General features: G+C 44.9%; 1 protein-coding gene across 4 annotated transcripts in view; it reads right to left on the reverse strand.

Moving 5' to 3' along the window:
* Window positions 1-650: 650 nt before the first annotated feature.
* The window catches only part of LOC147104521 (solute carrier family 2, facilitated glucose transporter member 11-like), a 164,110-nt gene continuing 145,454 nt past the window's right edge, over window positions 651-19,306 (reverse strand). Inside the window, exons 8-12 of one of the 4 annotated variants that reach the window (XM_085961884.1) lie at window positions 17,593-17,703; window positions 11,876-11,977; window positions 8,623-8,698; window positions 3,110-3,237; window positions 651-1,126 (exon numbers count right to left, since the gene is read on the reverse strand). In XM_085961884.1, the coding sequence (XP_085818010.1) occupies window positions 908-1,126; window positions 3,110-3,237; window positions 8,623-8,698; window positions 11,876-11,977; window positions 17,593-17,703 (636 nt within the window). In that variant the 3' untranslated portion in view covers window positions 651-907. The remainder of the gene's footprint in view (window positions 1,127-3,109; window positions 3,238-8,622; window positions 8,699-11,875; window positions 11,978-17,592; window positions 17,704-19,306) is intronic. The other 3 variants (XR_015072355.1, XM_085961885.1, XM_085961886.1) reach the window with 3 other exon arrangements.

A 19,306-nucleotide genomic window follows, 5' to 3' on the forward strand; every position in this document is an offset into this window, starting at 1 on the left:
CTCTCCCGATCGCTGCCCCCTCCCTCTCCTAATCACTGCCCCCTAACTCGATTGACCTTCCCTTCTCCCGGTTGCCCCCGCCGTCCCGATCGCTGCCCCCTTACTCAGGACCTACATGGGGGCAACCCAAAAATTAACTCCTCTTCAACTGTGAGCTGCCTGGGGACACCCAGCAGGTGTCTGAAGCTCCCTGGTCTTGTGTAAATGGGGCCCAAGACCCAATATCGGGTGTGCCTCGGGCCTACCCGTTCTGGCGCAGGAATCATTCCCTGCACCCAATTTGTGCTGGCAGGCCATTGGGTGTGGCAGTGCGGGGGAGCTGTATTAACAACAGTAGAGATCAGAATTGTGGGACATAAGCTGCCTCTGTACTCTCTCCAAACACAACTAACGGTCCTACAAATCCCATTGGCAGGAATGCTGTCAAATTTACACGTCCCGTCTTCAGTCCTGCGAATTTATCCTCTTTTATCAGTGATTCAAGATGTAGAGAAAGGTGCTTTGCTGCAGGGTTCGATCAAGAGACAAGATAACCTTAGAATTGTTGGCTCTTTTTGGCTCGACTCCCTCCAGTCAGGTCTTGTCAATATGGTGACAGTCAGGGAGGGAACGGGGCCCTCTAGTCGTAATGCCATCATGTCATGTGATAAATGTGGGTCACACTGGATTGGAGAGTTTTTTTATTTAACGTTTTTGATGAAGACAGTTGTAAAAGTGTTTTTTACACTGACATTTTATTTGTAATACTGAACAGGACAGAGGGTAACCCCTGACGGGAAACATAAAACAAGCTGTAAAAGACTTCCTGGCGAAAAGTGTGGTGGATTGGCCTGTGTGACAGCAGAGTGTTGGGCAATTGTAGAAACAGCCCTAGGCTGGCATTGTTCAGAAGTTGCCTCTCGTTTGGTCACAGTCTGCTGGATAGAACCACCGTCTGATTTGGGGCGGCTGGCTTCTTACTGAAGACAGAGCACATTCCCCTCCTCGCATTGCGCAGATTGTTAAAGTCTTCATTGATTTGAAGAAGTGTTTTCCCCTTTGTTTCTGGGAGGATGTAAAACACGAACAGTGCAGCCAAAAAGCAGCTTCCAAAAAACAGAAAGAAGGAGAATGGACCCAATACATCCTGTAAGGAACAAAGTGAGTTAGCGAGAAGTTAGTGCACGTTTTAAATACATTCCTGTTGCTGACTCCCATCCTTATGCATTAGAGTGAGATTAAAGAGGCACTGTTCAAAATAAGTGCCTGTATTTAAGAACCAGCTGGTTGTTGTGATGGGGATGGGACTGTAGGCTCGCTCTGGATGGGTGAGCTAGGATGTGGTGAATGGCCTTTACCATTCACATCTGTATTGTATTCTTAAGGAGCAGCAGATACCAGCAACTTAATCACCATCATGGCCTGAAATGCACCTACTCGGGGATTGTTCATTATTCCACATATTTCTGAAAATTTCACACATTTATTTAAATGTAATAAATCAAGGCTGAGCACGTTCACAAGTACACACAACAGTAGACTGAACTGACTGTGCCTTTTCCCCCTCCCTGTGGATCTGTCACATTTGAGCTGGAGAAAATATCTTGTAGGTTGGCGTGGCCTGTCCCTATTTTCCGTTTCTGGACTGAGTGAAATATAAATGTTGTGCTTTCTTATTGTGCACATTCTTGGGGCAGCCTGGCTGAGATTGGAAACTCGTCACATGCAAATCCTGGACTTGAATCTGTGTCCCAGCACTGTATGGCGCAGAATATTGGTGCAACATAAACTATAACACCCACCCACCCAACAAGTCATAATCTTTTTTGACGTTCCTGTTACTGAGTAACATTAACCAATACTACAAGTTAATTTTACAAACAGCTTGTACTCGGAGATTTCTCCTCCTGGAGCCAATCTGCCAGAGACTATGGTTAATATGCTGGTAACAAGAAGGACACCTTTAATAGTTCAGCCACAGACAATAGGTCCTGATGGCTGGAGCCTATGTGAATGAACCCTGGTACCATGTTAAACTGTACCATTCACCTGTGCTATGGAGAATGCAGGCAGTGTGTCCATATTATGAAGGGAATGGTTTGACCCCCAGACCTAATATTATAGTTGTAGCCATTGCTTAGATGGGGAGTGGGAGAAGGTCAGGTGACAGTGGGACACAGGTAGCTGAGCTGTTCTGGTTACATTAGCCCCTAAGCTTCTTCAGTAAAAATGAAAGATGGTAAGAGAATTAATTAGTTGGGTTTAAGGTGACAGACAAGGCTGTTGTATGGATAGCAGCAATGCCAAGTATAAGGCTAATTAGAAGAACAAGCATTTACTACCAGTTTGGCAGGTAAGGGAATGAGAAGCTATTAGATCCACCACTGTGGCCAGGCTCCTTGTTCGCCATTAATGTTTGTGACTGGTTTTGAAGGGGCACTGGATGGTCTAGGTTAGTCGAGGTGAAGCATTGGAGTGTGTTAATCCTCGATTAGCAAATCCACTTGCAGGCGTAAATGTGAAGAGGTTTGCCAGATGGAGTCACTGAGCTTATCTCTCCAGCCCCCCACCTACCCACACTGCAGTGCTGTCCACATCATCTCATTCTCTAGTAAGACAACCATCCTCTCAACCAAATGACTGTATCCATTTTCCTATTTATAAAGAAACAAACCCCCGGATTAGATTCTACCCTATAACTCACTCCCGGGTATCTGTTATTCTATAGATAAACCACCCAAACCTCTCGACCAGATCCTAGACTATAACTCACTTGCAGATTCCACTATTCTACGTGTGAACTACCTGAACTCCTTGATGCTGGTATTTGGTACAGAACATATCATTCTCTAATGTATTTCAGGAAAATTCAACCTCTAGTTTTAATGAGTAGAAATGACCCTGTGACAGTGCTTGTTGCACACCGCGTGAATGACTGAAGTTTCTGCTCCCTCCGGTGTGTCAGACTACAAACACTCTTGCTTCTGCTATGTTTGGTGCTGTCATGAGTAATAGAAAGTTGTGGCCCACAACTTTCTCCAGTACAATCAGACTTTCACACTCCAGCACAGTCACTGCCCACCTGCCAGATGATTATGTGGTTGTTTTAAAAGATTCAAACTATACTTACAACAACAAAGGGGAAAACCAGTCCCAGGACAAAGAGAGACAGCCACTGCAGGGAGTTCGCTGCCACTAAAGCAATAGGTCGGTTAGATTGAGTGAATATTTCCAAAGGCAAGACTCCACTGACACTACCTGGGTGAAGAACAAAGCACCATTAATCATCTCATTGCACATATTGTAACTCAGGACATGTGGCCAACCTTGGGAAAAGCTAACAGAAGCCGACACCGTTAAATGAGGCGGTACTACTGTCTCTGGAGCTCTAAAGGAAGATCATCAACCTGAAACGTTAACCGTGTTCCTCTCTCCACAGATTCTGTCTGACGCACTGAGTTAGTGTTTTCCAGTGGTTTCTGTTTTTGTTTCAGATTTTCAGCACCTGCAGTAGTTTGCGTTCATCTCCAGAGGCACTTGGTACTCTCTTGGAGAGGCGGCTTTATTTTGCCAGCACCCCGTGTCAAATATAAACACTGCTCCTAAAGCAAGAGACCGCCTTTGATCACAAAGGAGGCTGGGAGGCTCACTGACAGTGGGGAAAGTCTAGCGGCCATAAATAAAGCTGCAAATTTCAACTTTCAAGTAAATGTGGACACACAAGTTCACCCAAAGCTGCTAAATAGACAGTATAAGTGAGTATAGATAAGTGAACAGTAGCAATGACACACTGTAGATTTTGCTGTCATTCTAGGTTTAACTATTTCTCTTCCAATTGGTAGCAAATAACAAGCAGCCATATCTGCTGCCCTCAGCTGTAAAGTATATATTAACCTTACATGACAATTCTTTATGCTGAGCATTGATGGAATCTCTCTGGCCTATTCATCTCTCTCTGATGACTTAATTCAGACTACTCAATTTTATAAGATAGGATAAGAAGTATATTTCAAAAATCATAAGAACATAAACAGGAGCAGGAGTAGGCTATTTGGCACCTCAAGTCTACTCCGCCATTCAATAAGATCATGGCTGAGCTGATCTTGGCCTCAACTACACTTTCCCGCCCGCTCCCCATAACCCTTGACTCCCCATAACCCTTGACTCCCCTGTAGCTCAAATATCTGTCTGTCTCCGCCTTGAATATATTCAATGACCCAGCCTCCACAGCTCTCTCGGGTAGGGAATTCCAAATATTCACGACCCTCTGAGAGAAGAAATTTGTCCTCATCTCCATTTTAAATGGGCGGCCCCTTATCCTAAAACTATGCCCCCTGGTTCTAGATTCCCCATGAGGGGAAACATCCTCTCAGCATCCACCCTGTCAACCACTCTCAGAATCTTATGTTTCAATAAGATCACCTCTCATTCTTCTAAACTCCAATGAGTATAGGCCCAACCTGCTCAACCTTTCTTCATAAGGCAACCCCTTCACTAACCGAGTGAACCTTCTGTGAACTGTTTCCAATGCAAGTACATCCCTCCTTCAATAAAGAGACCAAAACTGCACGGGGCAAAGTCAATTTAACTCGGTGTCCCAAACTCAAAAGAATTGCCAGCCATATATGGAAACACAACCCACAAGGTGCTTGTGTTTGAGCTCAGTGGTTTGGCCCCTCCCTCGGGTACCAGAATCAGGCCATAACATCTGGTTCTCTATCAAAATAAGATGGTCCATTTTCAGTGAACGATCCTTGGTTTTAACCCTTTCATAGACAAAAATTGCTTAATTATTTGTCAGGTATTTTATAGTGACTGTTTTTAGGGAATGGTTTTATTCTGTACTAATAGGCAGCTGCTTGTACTGTATGTGGGAATGGAACAGTGGCAAGACTGAAGGATGAGCTGGGTGATTCAGATGCTTTACATACTGAATAATGAATACTCAGGCCTCCGCAGCGCAGTAAGTTGGCCGTCACTACTTTCTGATTAGCTTCAACCATTGTATCCTCGCGAGGGAGAATTCGAATTTTATGACAAGAACAAAATGAATTGCTGAATAAAAATTATAATTACAAACGGAACAGAAACGTGAAGCGGCAACTGTGCCTTGCAGTTGAATCAAGGGGGACCAACAGCGTGAGAACCCAACTGACTGCACAGAGTTTGGCCTGAGCGGGCCTGAGGGATAGGTTGTGAAAGCAAGAGGCAGGCAAGTTCCAAGAGACCAGACAGCACCAAAGGTGGCTGAGTGAATAGAGTAGTGTGAACAGGTGAGTACTAAATTATAATTTTTGACTAGTTAGCTGTTAACTGGGTGTTTTTTGCAAGTAATGACTGAGCTGCTGTGACTGACCAGGAAGTTATTAATTTTGAGTGTTTGACTGTTCCACCTTGTTATTTAAATGTGTGTAATTTGTGGAGAAGGAGGAGCTTTATCTGCTTATTTTAAATAAATCAAATGAGGCTGACACTGGATTGCCCCAGTGTCGTTATCAGGAAAACAAATGTATAAGTGCCCACATGTAAGGAGGCACAAGTAGTAAAGCAATTTAAACATAAAGATTAATTTTTTAAAAAGCAAAAGAAAACTTATAGTCTAAATCATTATATTATTATGTGTGTCGATCAGACGCTCGAATCGAAGTGTCATTGGCTTGTAACTATTTTCAGTTATGAGTTTCCAACTCCATTTAGATGGTAGGACACTGGAAGCCAGTGTGGTGTGGGAGTTTCTGGAAACCACGAGAATCCAGGACAACCAGACATGGCCCCAGGTGGACTTGCTCAAGCTCGAAGTTACTGGGGCTTGAGAAGCAGTTGGAGCCACCTCTGATGACACAGGAGGTGGAAGAGTTCCGAGAACACACGTTGCAAGAGTTGCTCAAGTGGGTATATTAAAGGCAGGGGTTCCTATTGGTGAATAGAGAGGTTAGAGCAAAAATTTGAAAAAGTGAAATATAGTAAATACAGGGGGATAATACAGAAGAAAACTACAAAGAAATAATAAAAAGTATAGAAAGGAGGAAGGAACACAGATGAAGAAGGAGTATGAAAAGACTGGTGGTTAATGTAAAGGGAAAGAGCAGGGTTTTCAAAGTACATAAGGGATAAAAGAACATTCAAGGGAGTGGAACCACTTAGAAATAAAGGGGGGCATCTTAGCCTTGAGAACGAGGGACTGGTGAAGATGATTAATAAATATTTTTCATCTGTTTTTACCCAGGAAGGTGAAAAGTGGGAGCGCTGGAATACTTGAGGAGGATGTGAAAGAATCACTACTGAGATAAATATTCAGAATCACAAAATATTTAAAAAAAGGGATTAAATAGAGAAAAATCACCAGGTCCAATTGTTACGCATCCCCGGAATATTGAAGGAGATTTGGGTGATCGAGGCATTAACCAGAATTTTCCAAAACTCATTGGAAACAGGGATTGTGCCAAAGTACTGAAAGGTGGCAACACATACCCTGGTCAATGATTGGTGCCTGAGGCAATGGTTCTTTTGGTCAGTCACTTCATGGGCTCAAGTCATTTTTGTTCATTTGACTGAAGTCTGAACAAACGCAGGCCCTGCTTCCCCCGGGGGCTGATTGGAAAACCCCGCTAACATTGAAAGAGACGATGTGAGATGTTGTTGTCATAATGGCCCGGATTTTGTGGTCAGCGGCACTCGCCATTCATTACGCTGACAGCAGTCCACAGAGTTTTTGCAGGCTTTTCAGCGGAGACTTGCTGTCATTGGGCATCTGATCCAGTGCAGCGCCCTCTATAGGGGATCTGCAGTGTGTTTGAGTAGGACAAGAAACAGCGAGGCTCTTCAACCAATCAGATTGAAGAATCCTCACTGAGACACGCAGGGGTAGATTTTCCCGAACCTGTCGGGAAGAAGGCGAGACTTCAACTTTCGGGTTTTTGACCCGCCTACATCGACGTCCGGCCAATCCGCAAGATTTTCCCTTGATTGACCTTGTTAAGCCCGCCCAGCGGGCTCAGCAGGCCAATTAAGGGCCACCCAGCAACAGGTGACATCACAGACTGCAATTTCATCTGTCAAGATTTCTTGACAGATGAAATAGCAGTGCTTCACAGCTGTTTGAAGCTGTGAAACACTGACAGTTTGAGTTCTAACATGAGTCATTCTGCACAGACTCAGTTAGAACTGTCACCGGCACTCAAAGCTGAAGGCTGTCACTTCTCTCAGATCGCAGCCATTCAGCTTTAAGTTCCGGCTGAGTGATGGGCTCCCGACGGCTACAGGAAGAAAGGCTGTGAAGGTAAGTACAGGTAAGTAAAAGTTCTTTACACACTTTAGACACACCAAACACGCTTACCTTTGCACTCATGCACCCATCACTCACCTGAGCACCAACATCGTGACTCCTTCAACCCGACGGCCCGCCTGCTCAACCTGGTGTGGTTTGGAGCCATCGGGAATCCCACACGATACCCCTCAAAATAGGGATTAGGCTAAAAACTTCCTGTTAACTACCTGTTAACAGGCAGTTAATTGGCACTAATCCCTTCCCGCCTGGTTTCGGCGGGTCCCAGTGTGGGGCAGGTACCCGCCGCCCCTGAAAGTTGCGTGGGCGGGGTTTTGGGCGGGATGGTGTCGGGACCCCCAAATTCGGGATTTACCACCCCCCCCCCCCCCCACACGCCTGAAACCTCGCCCGACGGCTCAGGGAAAATCGGGGCCGCAAAGTCTAAACCAGGAAGTATAAATTAGATTTAAATCATGTACAGAAAGTGGAATAAAGATTGGGAAAGACAGATGGGATTATGAGAGAGTGAGAGATAAAAGAGACAGAGAGAAAAAGTTTTTTTTTTTTAAAAAGAAAAAAAAAGTCTCCAACACTAATTAACTTCTGAAGGAATGAAACTCCACACTTGTAAAATTAAATTTTATAGGCCAGAGAGGTTGTTTTGGCAGTAATTATCAATTATCATGCTGTTAAAAGTTCACTTACTCTCGAATGCACCAGCCTTGGCTTTTTATGGTGTATTTAGTGGGGAACTAGTGAACAAGTACCCCAAGTTCACGCCATTGCATGTCTTTCAATGCAAAGTCCATCAGCGAGGACTGCCTCAGTGCACCATGTGGAGGAGTAGGGTATCTCTGACAGCAACTTCCGGATATCTGCGTTTAAATGTGCATGTGCGGATGCCAGAAGTTGCTTTCCAATTTACTGCATAATAATGGTGAACGCTGTTAGCCTCACCGTTATTATTAACATAAAATCCGGGCCCTTATGTTTCCACTCTGTTTGCTGGCACTTGATCATTCGTGAGTTAACAACACTCGCGGAGATGGTGGGGCAGATTTTCCTGGATGTATTGGATTACCTGGACCCAGCGCATAGCGGAAAATGAGGTGGACAATTACCAATGCGCAATCCTCCCTGCCCAATTTTCCTCTCTCTCCTGCGCCCAGGTGATCCAATAAACCCAGGTACAATGTCAGGAAAAGCTGCTCTAGTATATCATGGGGAAAATTTACCTTGCGGTCCTCATTAAGTGAAAAAGTTGGTGTAAGTACAAAATGGGTTTCACATCTCACCACCACATATCTCAATGATACCTATGTCAAACCTCGGCCAGGCACAACAGTTTAATAGTGATCGGCAGAGCTTGTACCCACCTGGGCCCATTCCAAAAGTGAAGATGTAAGCAAAGATGAAGGCCAGGCTACAATATGGAATCCAGAAGAGATGTTCCTGAAAGGAATGACACATCAGAGGCATGAACATTGTGAGATTGTCAGTCAGGTACTACATGTCTGAGGCATTGACTTGAGCCGAAGTTGCTTTCCAATTTACTCCATAATAATGGTGAATGCTGTTAGCCTCACTGTTACATGAGGGATGGCCTGTCCATGTTTTATTGTGAGGTTATTTTCCTGTTACTGCTGTTGTGGCCATCAGTGTCACTGATTTACTTTAGTTACTGTTAAAGCGACCAAATCTCTTTTCCAGGCAAGAAGCACTTTCAACCAATCAGAAATCTGGGGTTTTAGTCACTGACTTACACTGGTGGTGTGATATCCTCCAGGGCTGTGGGGAACAGGCAGGGGACTGGGACTAATTGGATAGCATTTTAAAAGAGCCAGCACAGACTCAGTGGGCCAAATGGTCTCATTCTGTGCTGTGTGATTCTGTGCTGTGTGATTCTGTGCTGTGTGATGCTGTATGATCCTGTGCTGTATAATCCTGTGCTGTACGATTTTGTGCTGTACGATTCTGTGCTGTATGATTCTGTGCTGTATGATTGATTCTGTGCTGTATGATTCTGTGAGAGAAAACAAGATGAACAAGCACTGATTGAGTCTTGTGTGAAACCTGAGTCTTGGTTCTAGTGGGGGTTCAGGACAAGACTATTTTTATATTTTAATATTAGACACAGAGAGATGGAGCATCAGGGAACCCTTGTGATGTGTGTAGAGTGCCATATACAGGCCATTGTGCATCTTCAATGTATCCAGGGCAACACATTTGTACTAAGGGCTGGATAACTAAGTATCTAGATCTCTGCACTCGAGCAGCAATTGGCCGTGCTCCACCGCATTAGAGAGGATGAGGGGGTTTCTGGGTTGTACTCTCTAAAATGTGGCCACCTAAAAGGCAGCGCTGGACACTGGGATAGTGCAGACAGAGAGACATGGGTGACCATCTGCATGGGGCAGCAGATGGAGACAGGACCCACAGCTGCAGGGAACCTCTGAGTTACTGGAACCAACAACAAAGAAATGCATATACACAGAAATTACAACACAGAAACAGTCATTCAGCCCAACCAGTCCATGTCGGCACTTTTCCCTCCACGTGAGCAAATGGTCCTAATCCTGTTCCCACATCCCTTGAACCTATTTTCCTTCATCCACCTAACCAATCTGATCTTGAAAGTTGACATAGTTTCGGCCTCAACCACTAACCCTGGAGGTGAATTTCACAGCCTCTCAATTCTCCATGTGAAGACGTTTCTCCTGCCCTCTGTTCTAAATCTCTGACATTTAATTTTGTATCTATGGCCCCTTGTTCTAGACCCCTCAACTACTGGTAACAGTCTGCTGCTATCTACTCTTTTATACACTTCTATTATAGTGCCCTGTAATCTGTATTGTTCCAATGAAAGAAGACCCGATTTTCCAAGTCTTTCTTTGTATTTGTGTTTCTTCGTACCAGGCAGAATCCTAGTGGATTTAAAGCCTCACTATCCTTACTATAACGGAGAGCCCAATATTGCACGCAGTACCCTAAATGAGGTCTTATTAAGGTACTGTAACTGAGGCCTTTAAAAGCATGCTCCTGGAATTTCTGCAGGACTTCTCCAGATCTCCTGCTGTAGCGTTGGTGAAAAGTCAACAGAACTCCTGCAGAAATGGCCATTTGCACTGAGGTTTCCACTGATCTCCTGGAGTTGCGGCGGAAGATTGGGAGAACCCAACACAAATCCGCCCCCCCCCCAAGAATATTAGAGAAATATGAGATGGGGTGTGACAGTGACTTGAAGAATTGTGTTTTTGAGCAACAGTGTGACCCCATGGAGCAAGGAGGGGGAGGGAGGGGCGAGAGGCGGGTATACCACAGGAATAGTCAGGGGAATAGACAGCCTTTTACGCAGCTGCGATTGGGAGTCCAAAATGGTACATTGACAACCCTGGTGTTGGGGTGAAGGACATCTCAGAACGAGTGGAAAGACTTCTGAGAAGGGAGGTAGTGCAGCCAAAATTCGTGGTCCATGTTGGAACCAATGATGTAGCTGGAAGTACAATTGAGGGCTTGCAGAGAGAGTTTGAGGAGTTAGGCAGTAGATTGAAAAACAAGACCTTGAGGGGAATGATCTCCAGATGCTGGACAGGTTAAGGAGAGGAAGATTAGTGAAGTCAAAGTGTGGCTGCAAGCTGGTGCAGGAGGGAAGAGCTCATATTCATAGAAACAGCCGTAGGCCATTCAGCCCCTCGAGCCTGTTGCACCATTCAATTAGATCATGGCTGATCTGTATCTTAATTCCATTTACCCGCCTTGGTCCATAACCCTTGCCTAACAAAAATCTATTCATCTCAGTTCTGAAATTTTAAATTGACCCAGCCATTCTTAGGGCGCTGGTGTGGATTCTGGAACAAGGGACTGCTGTATACAAGGGACAACCTTCACCTGAACCAAAACGGCACCAATGTCCTTGCATAGAATAGAATATAGAATCATAGAAATTTACGGCACAGAAGGAGGCCATTCGGCCCATTGTGTCTGTGCCGGCCAAAAAATTGCTAGCCAGCCTAATCCCACTTTCCAGCTCTTGGGCCGTAGCCTTGCAGGTTACGGTACTTCAAGTGTATATCCAAGTACTTCTTAAATGCAGAAAAGGTAAACCTGTGTCTTCTGGTTACCAACGCTGCTGCCAGTTGAAACAGTTTCTCCCTATCTACTCTATCAAAGCCCCCCATAATTTTGAACACCTCTATATTAAATCTTCCCTTATCTTTCTCTGCTCTAATGAGAACAATCCTAGCTTCTGCAGTCCCTCCAGATAATTCAAACCCCTCATCCCTGGTACCATTCTAATAAATTTACCTGGACCCTGCCCAAGGCCTTGACGTCCTTTCTGAAGTGTGGTGTCCAGAATTGGACACAATACTCCAGCTGAGGTCCATTTATAAAGGTTTAGCATAATTTTGTAAGAATTACTGCGCGAGGGGTAAAGATTCAACTGCAACTCCTACTAGGCTGGGAGCACGGACCAGAATATTGGCCACTCCCAGCCCAAGGTTTTGCACCCATTAAAGTTAATCATTTCCTGATATGGGCTCCCCACACCCACCAGGAATAGGACAGTGGAATTTTTACCTCTAAGTGATCATATTTACAGATGTTGCACCCACACTCTATAGAACTTACCTTCAGAGAGAGTGTAATGATCAGTAGTAGCATCCACAATGCCATGAAGGAGTACCCTCTCCAGAGCAGAGCCTTCCTTCCAGCTCGTTCAATAATAAATCCCTGTTCAATGGAATTTTTCAAGAGATTAAGCTTCAATCCAAGATCCTCTAAACCAGAGCAATTGATTCGGATTCTCTTTAAAATGTGTACAAAGCTCCAATTAATCTCTCCTGGTGTGTGAATTCTAAGTATTTCAAGAGGTTCTCATCATAGAATCTCACAGCACAGAAGGAGGCCATTCGACCTGCCATGCCAGTGCCGGCTCTTTGAAAGAGCAGTCCAATTTTGTCCCACACTCCAGATTTTTCCCCATAGCCCTGCAAATTAGCCCTCTTCAAATACACGTCCAGTTGCCTTTTGAAAGATTCTATGGAATCCGATTCCAGCACCATTTCAGGTAGTGCGTTCCAAATCATTTCTCCTCATTTCCCCTCTAGTGCTTTTGCCAATTATTTTATGTCTATGACCTCTGGTTACCGACCCACTTGCCAGAGAAAACAGTTTCTCCCTACTTTCTCTATCAAAACCCCTCATAATTGTGAATAGCTCTATTAGGTCTCCTCTTAACCTTCTCTGCGCTAAGGAGCACAATACCAGCTTCTCAAATCTCTCCACAGAACTGATATCATCCGGGTATTATCCTGTTAAACCTCCTCTGCACCCTCTCCAAGGCCTTGACATCCTTCCTAAAGTGTGGTGCCTAGAATTGTACACAATACTCCAGCGGAGGCCTAACCAGTGATTTGTTAAGGTTTAGCAGGACTTCCTTGTTTTTGTATTCAATGCCCCTATATAAAAAGCCAAGTATCCCATACTATTTCTTAACTGCGTTATCAACTTGCCCTGCCACCTTCAAGGATTTCTGAATCTGCACCTCCAGGTCCCTCTGCTCTTGCACCCCCCTCAAAATAGTACCATTTAGATGTTGTTCCTCCCAAAGTGGATCACTTCACATTTATCTGCATTAAATTGTATCTGCCATGCGTCTGTCCATTTAACCAATCTATCTATGAACACCCAATTTCCTTTTCTGGCTTCATGTTAGCTGACATTGTTAACTGTTCTCTCTCCTCCGGTACTGACCCCCTCTCCTTCAAATCTGCTGTCATCACCCTTCGCCTCAAAAAAACAACCCTTGACCCCTCCATCCTTGCAAACTACTGCCCCATCTCCAACCTCACCTTCCTCTCAAGTCCTTGAATGTGCTGTCACCTCCCAAATCCATCTTTCCCGCAACTCCACATTTGAATCCCTCCAATCAGGTTTCCGCCCCGCCACCGTACCGAAACAACTCTCATCAAAATCACAAATGACATCCTTTCTGACTGTGACAAAGGTAAACTATCCCTCCTCATCCTTCTTGACTTGTCTGCAACCTTTGACATGGTTGACCACTCCATCCTCCCCCAACACCTCTCCACCGTCGTCCAGCTGGGTGGGACTGCACTCGCCTGGTTCCATTCTTATCTATCTAATCGTAGCCAGAGAATCACCTGCAACGGCTTCTCTTCCTGCTCCCGCATCATTACCTCTGGTGTCCCCCAAGGATCTATCCTTGGCCCCCTCCTATTTCTCATCTACCTGCTGCCCCTTGGGGACATCATCCGAAAACACAGCATCAGTTTCCACATGTACGCTAATGACACCCAGCTCTACCTCACCATCACTTCTCTTGACCCCTCCACGGTCTCTAAATTGTCAGACTGCTTGTCTGACATCCAGTTCTGGATGAGCAGAAATTTTCTCCAATTAAATATTGGGAAGACTGAAGCCATTGTTTTCGGCCCCCGCCACAAACTCCGTTCCTAGCCACTGACTCCATCCCTCTCCCTAACATCTGTCTGAGGCTGAACCACACTGTTCGTAGCCTTGGTTTCATATTTGACCCTGAAATGAGCTTCCGACCACATATCCGCGGCATAACTAAGACCGCCTATTTCCATCTCTGTAACATTGCCCGTCTCTGCCCTTGCCTCAGCTCATCCGCTGCTGAAACCCTCATCCATGCCTTTGTTACCTCTAGACTTGACTATTCCAATGCACTCCTGGCTGGCCTCCCACATCCTACCCTACGTAAACTTGAGGTCATCCAAAACTCGGCTGCCTGTGTCCTAACTCGCACCAAGGTCCCGTTCGCCCATCACCCCTGTGCTCACTGACCTACATTGGCTCCCGGTTAAGCAATGCCTCAATTTCAAAATTCTCATCCTTGTTTTCAAATCCCTCCATGGCCTCTCCCCTCTCTATCTCTGTAATCTCCTCCAGCCCCACAACTGCCCCCACCCCCCCGAGATATCTGTGTTTCTCTAATTCTGCCCTCTTGAGCATCCCTGATTATAATCACTCAACCATTGGTGGCCATGCCTTCTGTTGCCTAGGCTCTAAGCTCTGGAATTTCCTGCCTAAACCTCTCCGCCTCTCTTTCCTCCTTTTAAGACGCTCCTTAAAACCTACCTCTAACCAAGCTTTTGGGCACCTGCCCTAATTTCTCCTTATGTGGCTCGGTGTCAAATTTTTGTCTTATAATACTCCTGTGAAGCACCTTGGGACATTTTACTACATTAAAGGCATGACATAAATACAAGTTGTTGTTGTTGTTATGTCCTCCTGAAGTCTACTATAATCCTGCTCACTATTTACTACATTGGCAATTTTCTATCTTCCGCAACTTCAAAGTTGTACTTCCTATACCCAAGCCCAGGTCATTTATATATAACAAGAAAAGCAATGGTCCTAATACCAACCCCGGAAGACCCCACTGCATACTTTCCTACAGTCTGAAAACCATCCATTCACCACAAGAGGGTTCGAGTACAGGAACAAGGATGTCTTGCTGCAGTTGTACAGGGCCTTGGTGAGACCACACCTTGAGTATTGTGTGCAGTTTTGGTCGCCTTACCTGAGGAAGGACGTTCTTGCCATGGAAGGAGTGCAGCGAAGATTCACCAGGCTGATACCTGGGATGGCAGGAATGACGTATGAGGAGAGATTGTGTCGATTGGGCTTATACTCACTGGAGTTTAGAAGATTGAGAGGGGATCTCATCGAAACCTATAAAATTCTGTCAGGCCTGGACAGACTAGATGCAGGAAGGATGTTTCTGATGGCCGGGGAGTCCAGAACCAGGGGTCATAGTCTAAGGATAAGGGGTAAGCCATTTAGGACTGAAATGAGGAGGAATTTCTTCACCCAGAGAGCGGTGAACCTGTGGAATTCTCTGCCACAGAGGGCGGTGGAGGCCAGTTCATTAAATATATTCAAGAAAGAGTTGGATATATTTCTTAAGGCTAAAGGGATCAAGGGATATGAGGAGAAGGCAGGGACAAGGTACTGAGTTTGGATGATCAGCCATGATCTCATTGAATGGCGGAGCAGGCTCAAGGGGCCGAATGGCCTACTCCTGCTCCTATCTTCTATGTCTATGTTAACTCTCTGCCTCCTATCCCTTAGCCAATTATGTAACCAAGTTACCACTGTCCCTTGAATACCATATGCTTGTATTTTCCAAATAAGTCTGTTATGTGGTACTTTATCAAATGCCCCTTGAAAGTCCATATATATAACATCTACTGTATTACCTTCATCAGCCCTCCCTGTTACTTCATCAAAGAACTCAATCAGGTTCATCAGGCATAATTTGCCTTTAACTAACCCATGCTTCTCCAAGTGAGAATTAATTTGGTCCTTGACAATGGTCTCTAGTAGTTTTCCCAGTTTATCCCCCTCCCTTTTTTTGAACAGGGGTGTAAGATTTGCAATCCTCCAGTCCTCTGGCACCACTCCCATATCCAAGGAGGATTGAAAGATTGTGGTCAGAGCTTCTGCTAATTCCACCCTAGCTTCCCTCAGAAAACTAGGATGTATCCCATCTGGACCGGGTGACTTGTTAGCTTTGAGTGCTGACAACCCATTTACCACCTCCTTTCTATCTATTTTTACCCGATCCAATATCTCTACTTCTCCTTTACTGCAACATCAACTTCATCTTGTTCTTTTGTGAAGACAGATACATATTACTCATTCAGTACCACAGTCATACCCTCGGCCTCCACAAGAAGATTACCTTTATTGTTCTTGGCCCCACTATTCCTTTAACTATCTTTTTACTTTTTATGTGTTAATAAAATATTTTTGGGTTCTCTTTTATTTTGCCCATTAATTTTTTCTCGTACTCTCTTTGCCTTTCATATATCCTTTTTTCAATTTCCCCAGCACTCTTTGTATTCTGCCTGGTTTTCTACTGTATTCTGTACCTGACATTTTTTAAAACCTTCCTTTTCAGTTTTATTTTAACCTCTATTTTCTTTGTCATCCAGGGAGCTCTAGCTAGGAGAATATGCTTGGTTTGTACCCAAAGTATTTCCAATGTGAAGGCCTGCTATTTCTCATTTACTGTTTTCCTGGCCAATCTTTGATTCCAGTCCACCTGTGCCAGTGTGGCATTTCTTCAGTTATCGGTATTACTGGATTAGTGCGTGTCTCTCTGTTAAACAGAAGGATTAGTGCAAAAGCAAAATACTGCGGATGCTGGAAATCTGAAATAAAAACAGAAAATGCTGGAAATACTCAGCAGGTCAGGCAGCATCTGTTGAGAGAGAAACAGAGTTAACGGTTCAGGTTGATGACCCTTAGTGCCGTGTGTCTCCCTTTTTAAGAGGAGGATTAGTGCAGTGTGTCTCCCTATTAAACAGGAGGATTAGTGCAGTGTGTCTCCCTATGTGTTAACAGGATCATTGTATAATGAACAGTCTTATTCGACAGCAGTGGTATTGCTAATACTGATGAAACCTGTTTGATATGCTTTTGTTGATGAAACTTATTATTTGTCTTTTTATAATAAGTATTAACATCTACTTCCGTACACATTACTGTATTTTTAATCAGACACTAAGATCCTGCTTTTGCATATTTGGTCCAATTTTCCAAATTGCGTATCGCACAATGACAAAGCAGAGGAAAATCAGCCCCAGATACGCTACAGCAGGTTACGCTGCCCCTGTCCCTCTCTCCATTGCTCTTATCCGAGGAGTGGAGTCGCAAAGCTTCAGCCTTAAACAGGCAAAAGCGTTCAGATGCCATTCTAATAAGGTGGGACTGATGTTGACATGCTTCCCACCTCACCTTGCTGCGACTCCACCTGGCTAAGGCCCAAACTCAGCAGTTTGTGGAATGTGGGCACTTGAGGTTACACAAGCCTCTCGGATTGCAGGATCCAGCGATCACCTCCTGCCTCGATCAAGGTAAATTATATATTTTTTCCCCTAGGTCCAGCCAGGGGGGATTCATTGGGACTTGAGGCATTCTGGCTGCTGTATTCAGACCGTAGCCAGAGGGCCCCAAAACCTGCTGCCATGACCCCTGCTGCAGGCCTGGTCTCCATTCCTTTCGAGCTATTGGGCGCATGCCCTTTCCAAGGGGCTTTCCCGCATCAGCGGAACTAGAGGTAATGACCTCAACCCGCAAATGCGGATGGGTACAGGTACCTTTTTGGGTGGAGCCCATTTTGGGTGCTCTCTGCCCAACTTGTACTCAGGCAGAGGAGATGGAGAAAAATCTTCCCCCATAGTGAACATTGCATTTGGAGTTCCCTCTTATTGTGGAGTCCAGGGATATAAAAGGTTTCTCTTTGGCCTTCGTTCCTCAGTGAGCCGTGATCTGCTCCACGCTGTACTTACGCACATCGCTGAAGTTAACATTTCAATTCCACTTGCTCCTATTCCCACATATGGGATCCTATCCTTGGCAATTCCCAACTGCTGATAGACATCAGATGCATAAAAATAGATCTGCAAAACAATGAGCACATTTTGTTCAGAAATCTTATCTTTTAAATAAAATTTAGCTTTAGTAGTTCTTTATAATCCTCTCTTTGTACAAAAAATATACATATTGGTTAGTTTTTCAACTTGCTGCCTGGGTGTAAAACTGGTGATGTGGATCGATTGCCCGTTACTGAAACTGCCCAATTTTCACCTCCATTGAAATCCGTATGGCCAATATTATGCCTGGCAGCAAGCTGAAAATCTACAAAGGTCCTGTGGATTAACAGTGGCTGCTTTCAATGTCTGATTTTCTGATGGTCTTGTGGTGGATCTAAGATGACCGCTTCCTTGGTGAGCTACCCAAAAGTCTGGTCCTGATTCTCTGGGGGATCAAATGGTGAAAAAAGAAAGACTTGCATTTATATAGCACCTTTCATGACCACGTGACGTCCCAAAGCTCTTTACAGCCAATGAAGTACTTTTTTTTTTTGCAGTGTAGTCACTGTTGTAATGCAGGAAACGCGGCAGCCAATTTGCGCACAGCAAGCTCCCACAAACAGCAATGTGATAATGACCAGATAATCTGATTTAGATGTTGATTGAGGGATAAATGTTGGCTAGGGATAACTCCCCTGCTCTTCTTCGAAATAGTGCCATAGGATCTTTTACGTCCACCTGAGCGAGCAGACGGGGCCTCGGTTTAACGTCTCATCCGAAAGACTGCACCTCCAACAGTACAACACTCCCTCAGCACTGCACTGGAGTGTCAGCCTAGATTTATTTTTGTGAGGTCAGTATCCAATTCACTGGAGACCCAGAGATTGTTCTCATCCAGTGTAAGTGGGATAACTGGCCCAGGATTACACCTGATCTCTGGTGGGGGTTTAGTGTCCGCATCCAACCCCATCTGCTGTGGAGGCTGGGGTGTGCCCATATTTCCTGGCAGTTGGGTGCATGCACCAGCCTTGGCACTCCATGCTGCCCCATGGTAATAAGAACCTCACAAACACTAAATATTTCAGTCCTGATCCGTGTTTCCCTCTGGTTCTGGTCCCAACAGAATCGACAATCATAGCGAACTATCTTGTCTCCTGGATCGATAACTAAACATGGAGTTCCATATCAATGGAAAGAAGTTTTCTTTAAGCGTCATCAGTGTAATTTTACATTGTCTTTAGGAGAATGGGTATTTTATCAGTCACACAGAGTAGGGCTTTCTTTTCCAATTGATATGGCAAATAATAATAGACGGGGTCGGGGAGGGGGAGCTGCTCCAGCAGCTGTGAATTGACTGCTATGTGCGCATGGCCCTTTGTTCCATGATCGATAAGCCAATGGCGTTCCATTGTTAAGCGTGGTTTAGGATTAGTGTCACTGTCATGGGGTAAAACGTCATTGTTGCTTTAATGCTTAATGCAATCAAAGCTGGTGGGCACCACATCTCCAAGGAACATGCTTGAACCAGAAAGGAAAATGTCCTTATAATCCACGGACCTTCCTCTGGTTTCACCATGAGGGTGGGGGTGGGGGTGGGGGTCGAGGTGCGAATTCCACCTGCTGCCCCACTGTGAGCCCAACACATTTTCTTAGGTCAGGTCTAATTATAGAAGTAAAGTGCTGCACAAAG

Source organism: Somniosus microcephalus, chromosome 19, assembly GCF_052327205.1.
Source record: "Somniosus microcephalus isolate GS21.2 chromosome 19, FLI_Smic_1.0, whole genome shotgun sequence".
Lineage (NCBI taxonomy): Eukaryota > Metazoa > Chordata > Chondrichthyes > Squaliformes > Somniosidae > Somniosus > Somniosus microcephalus.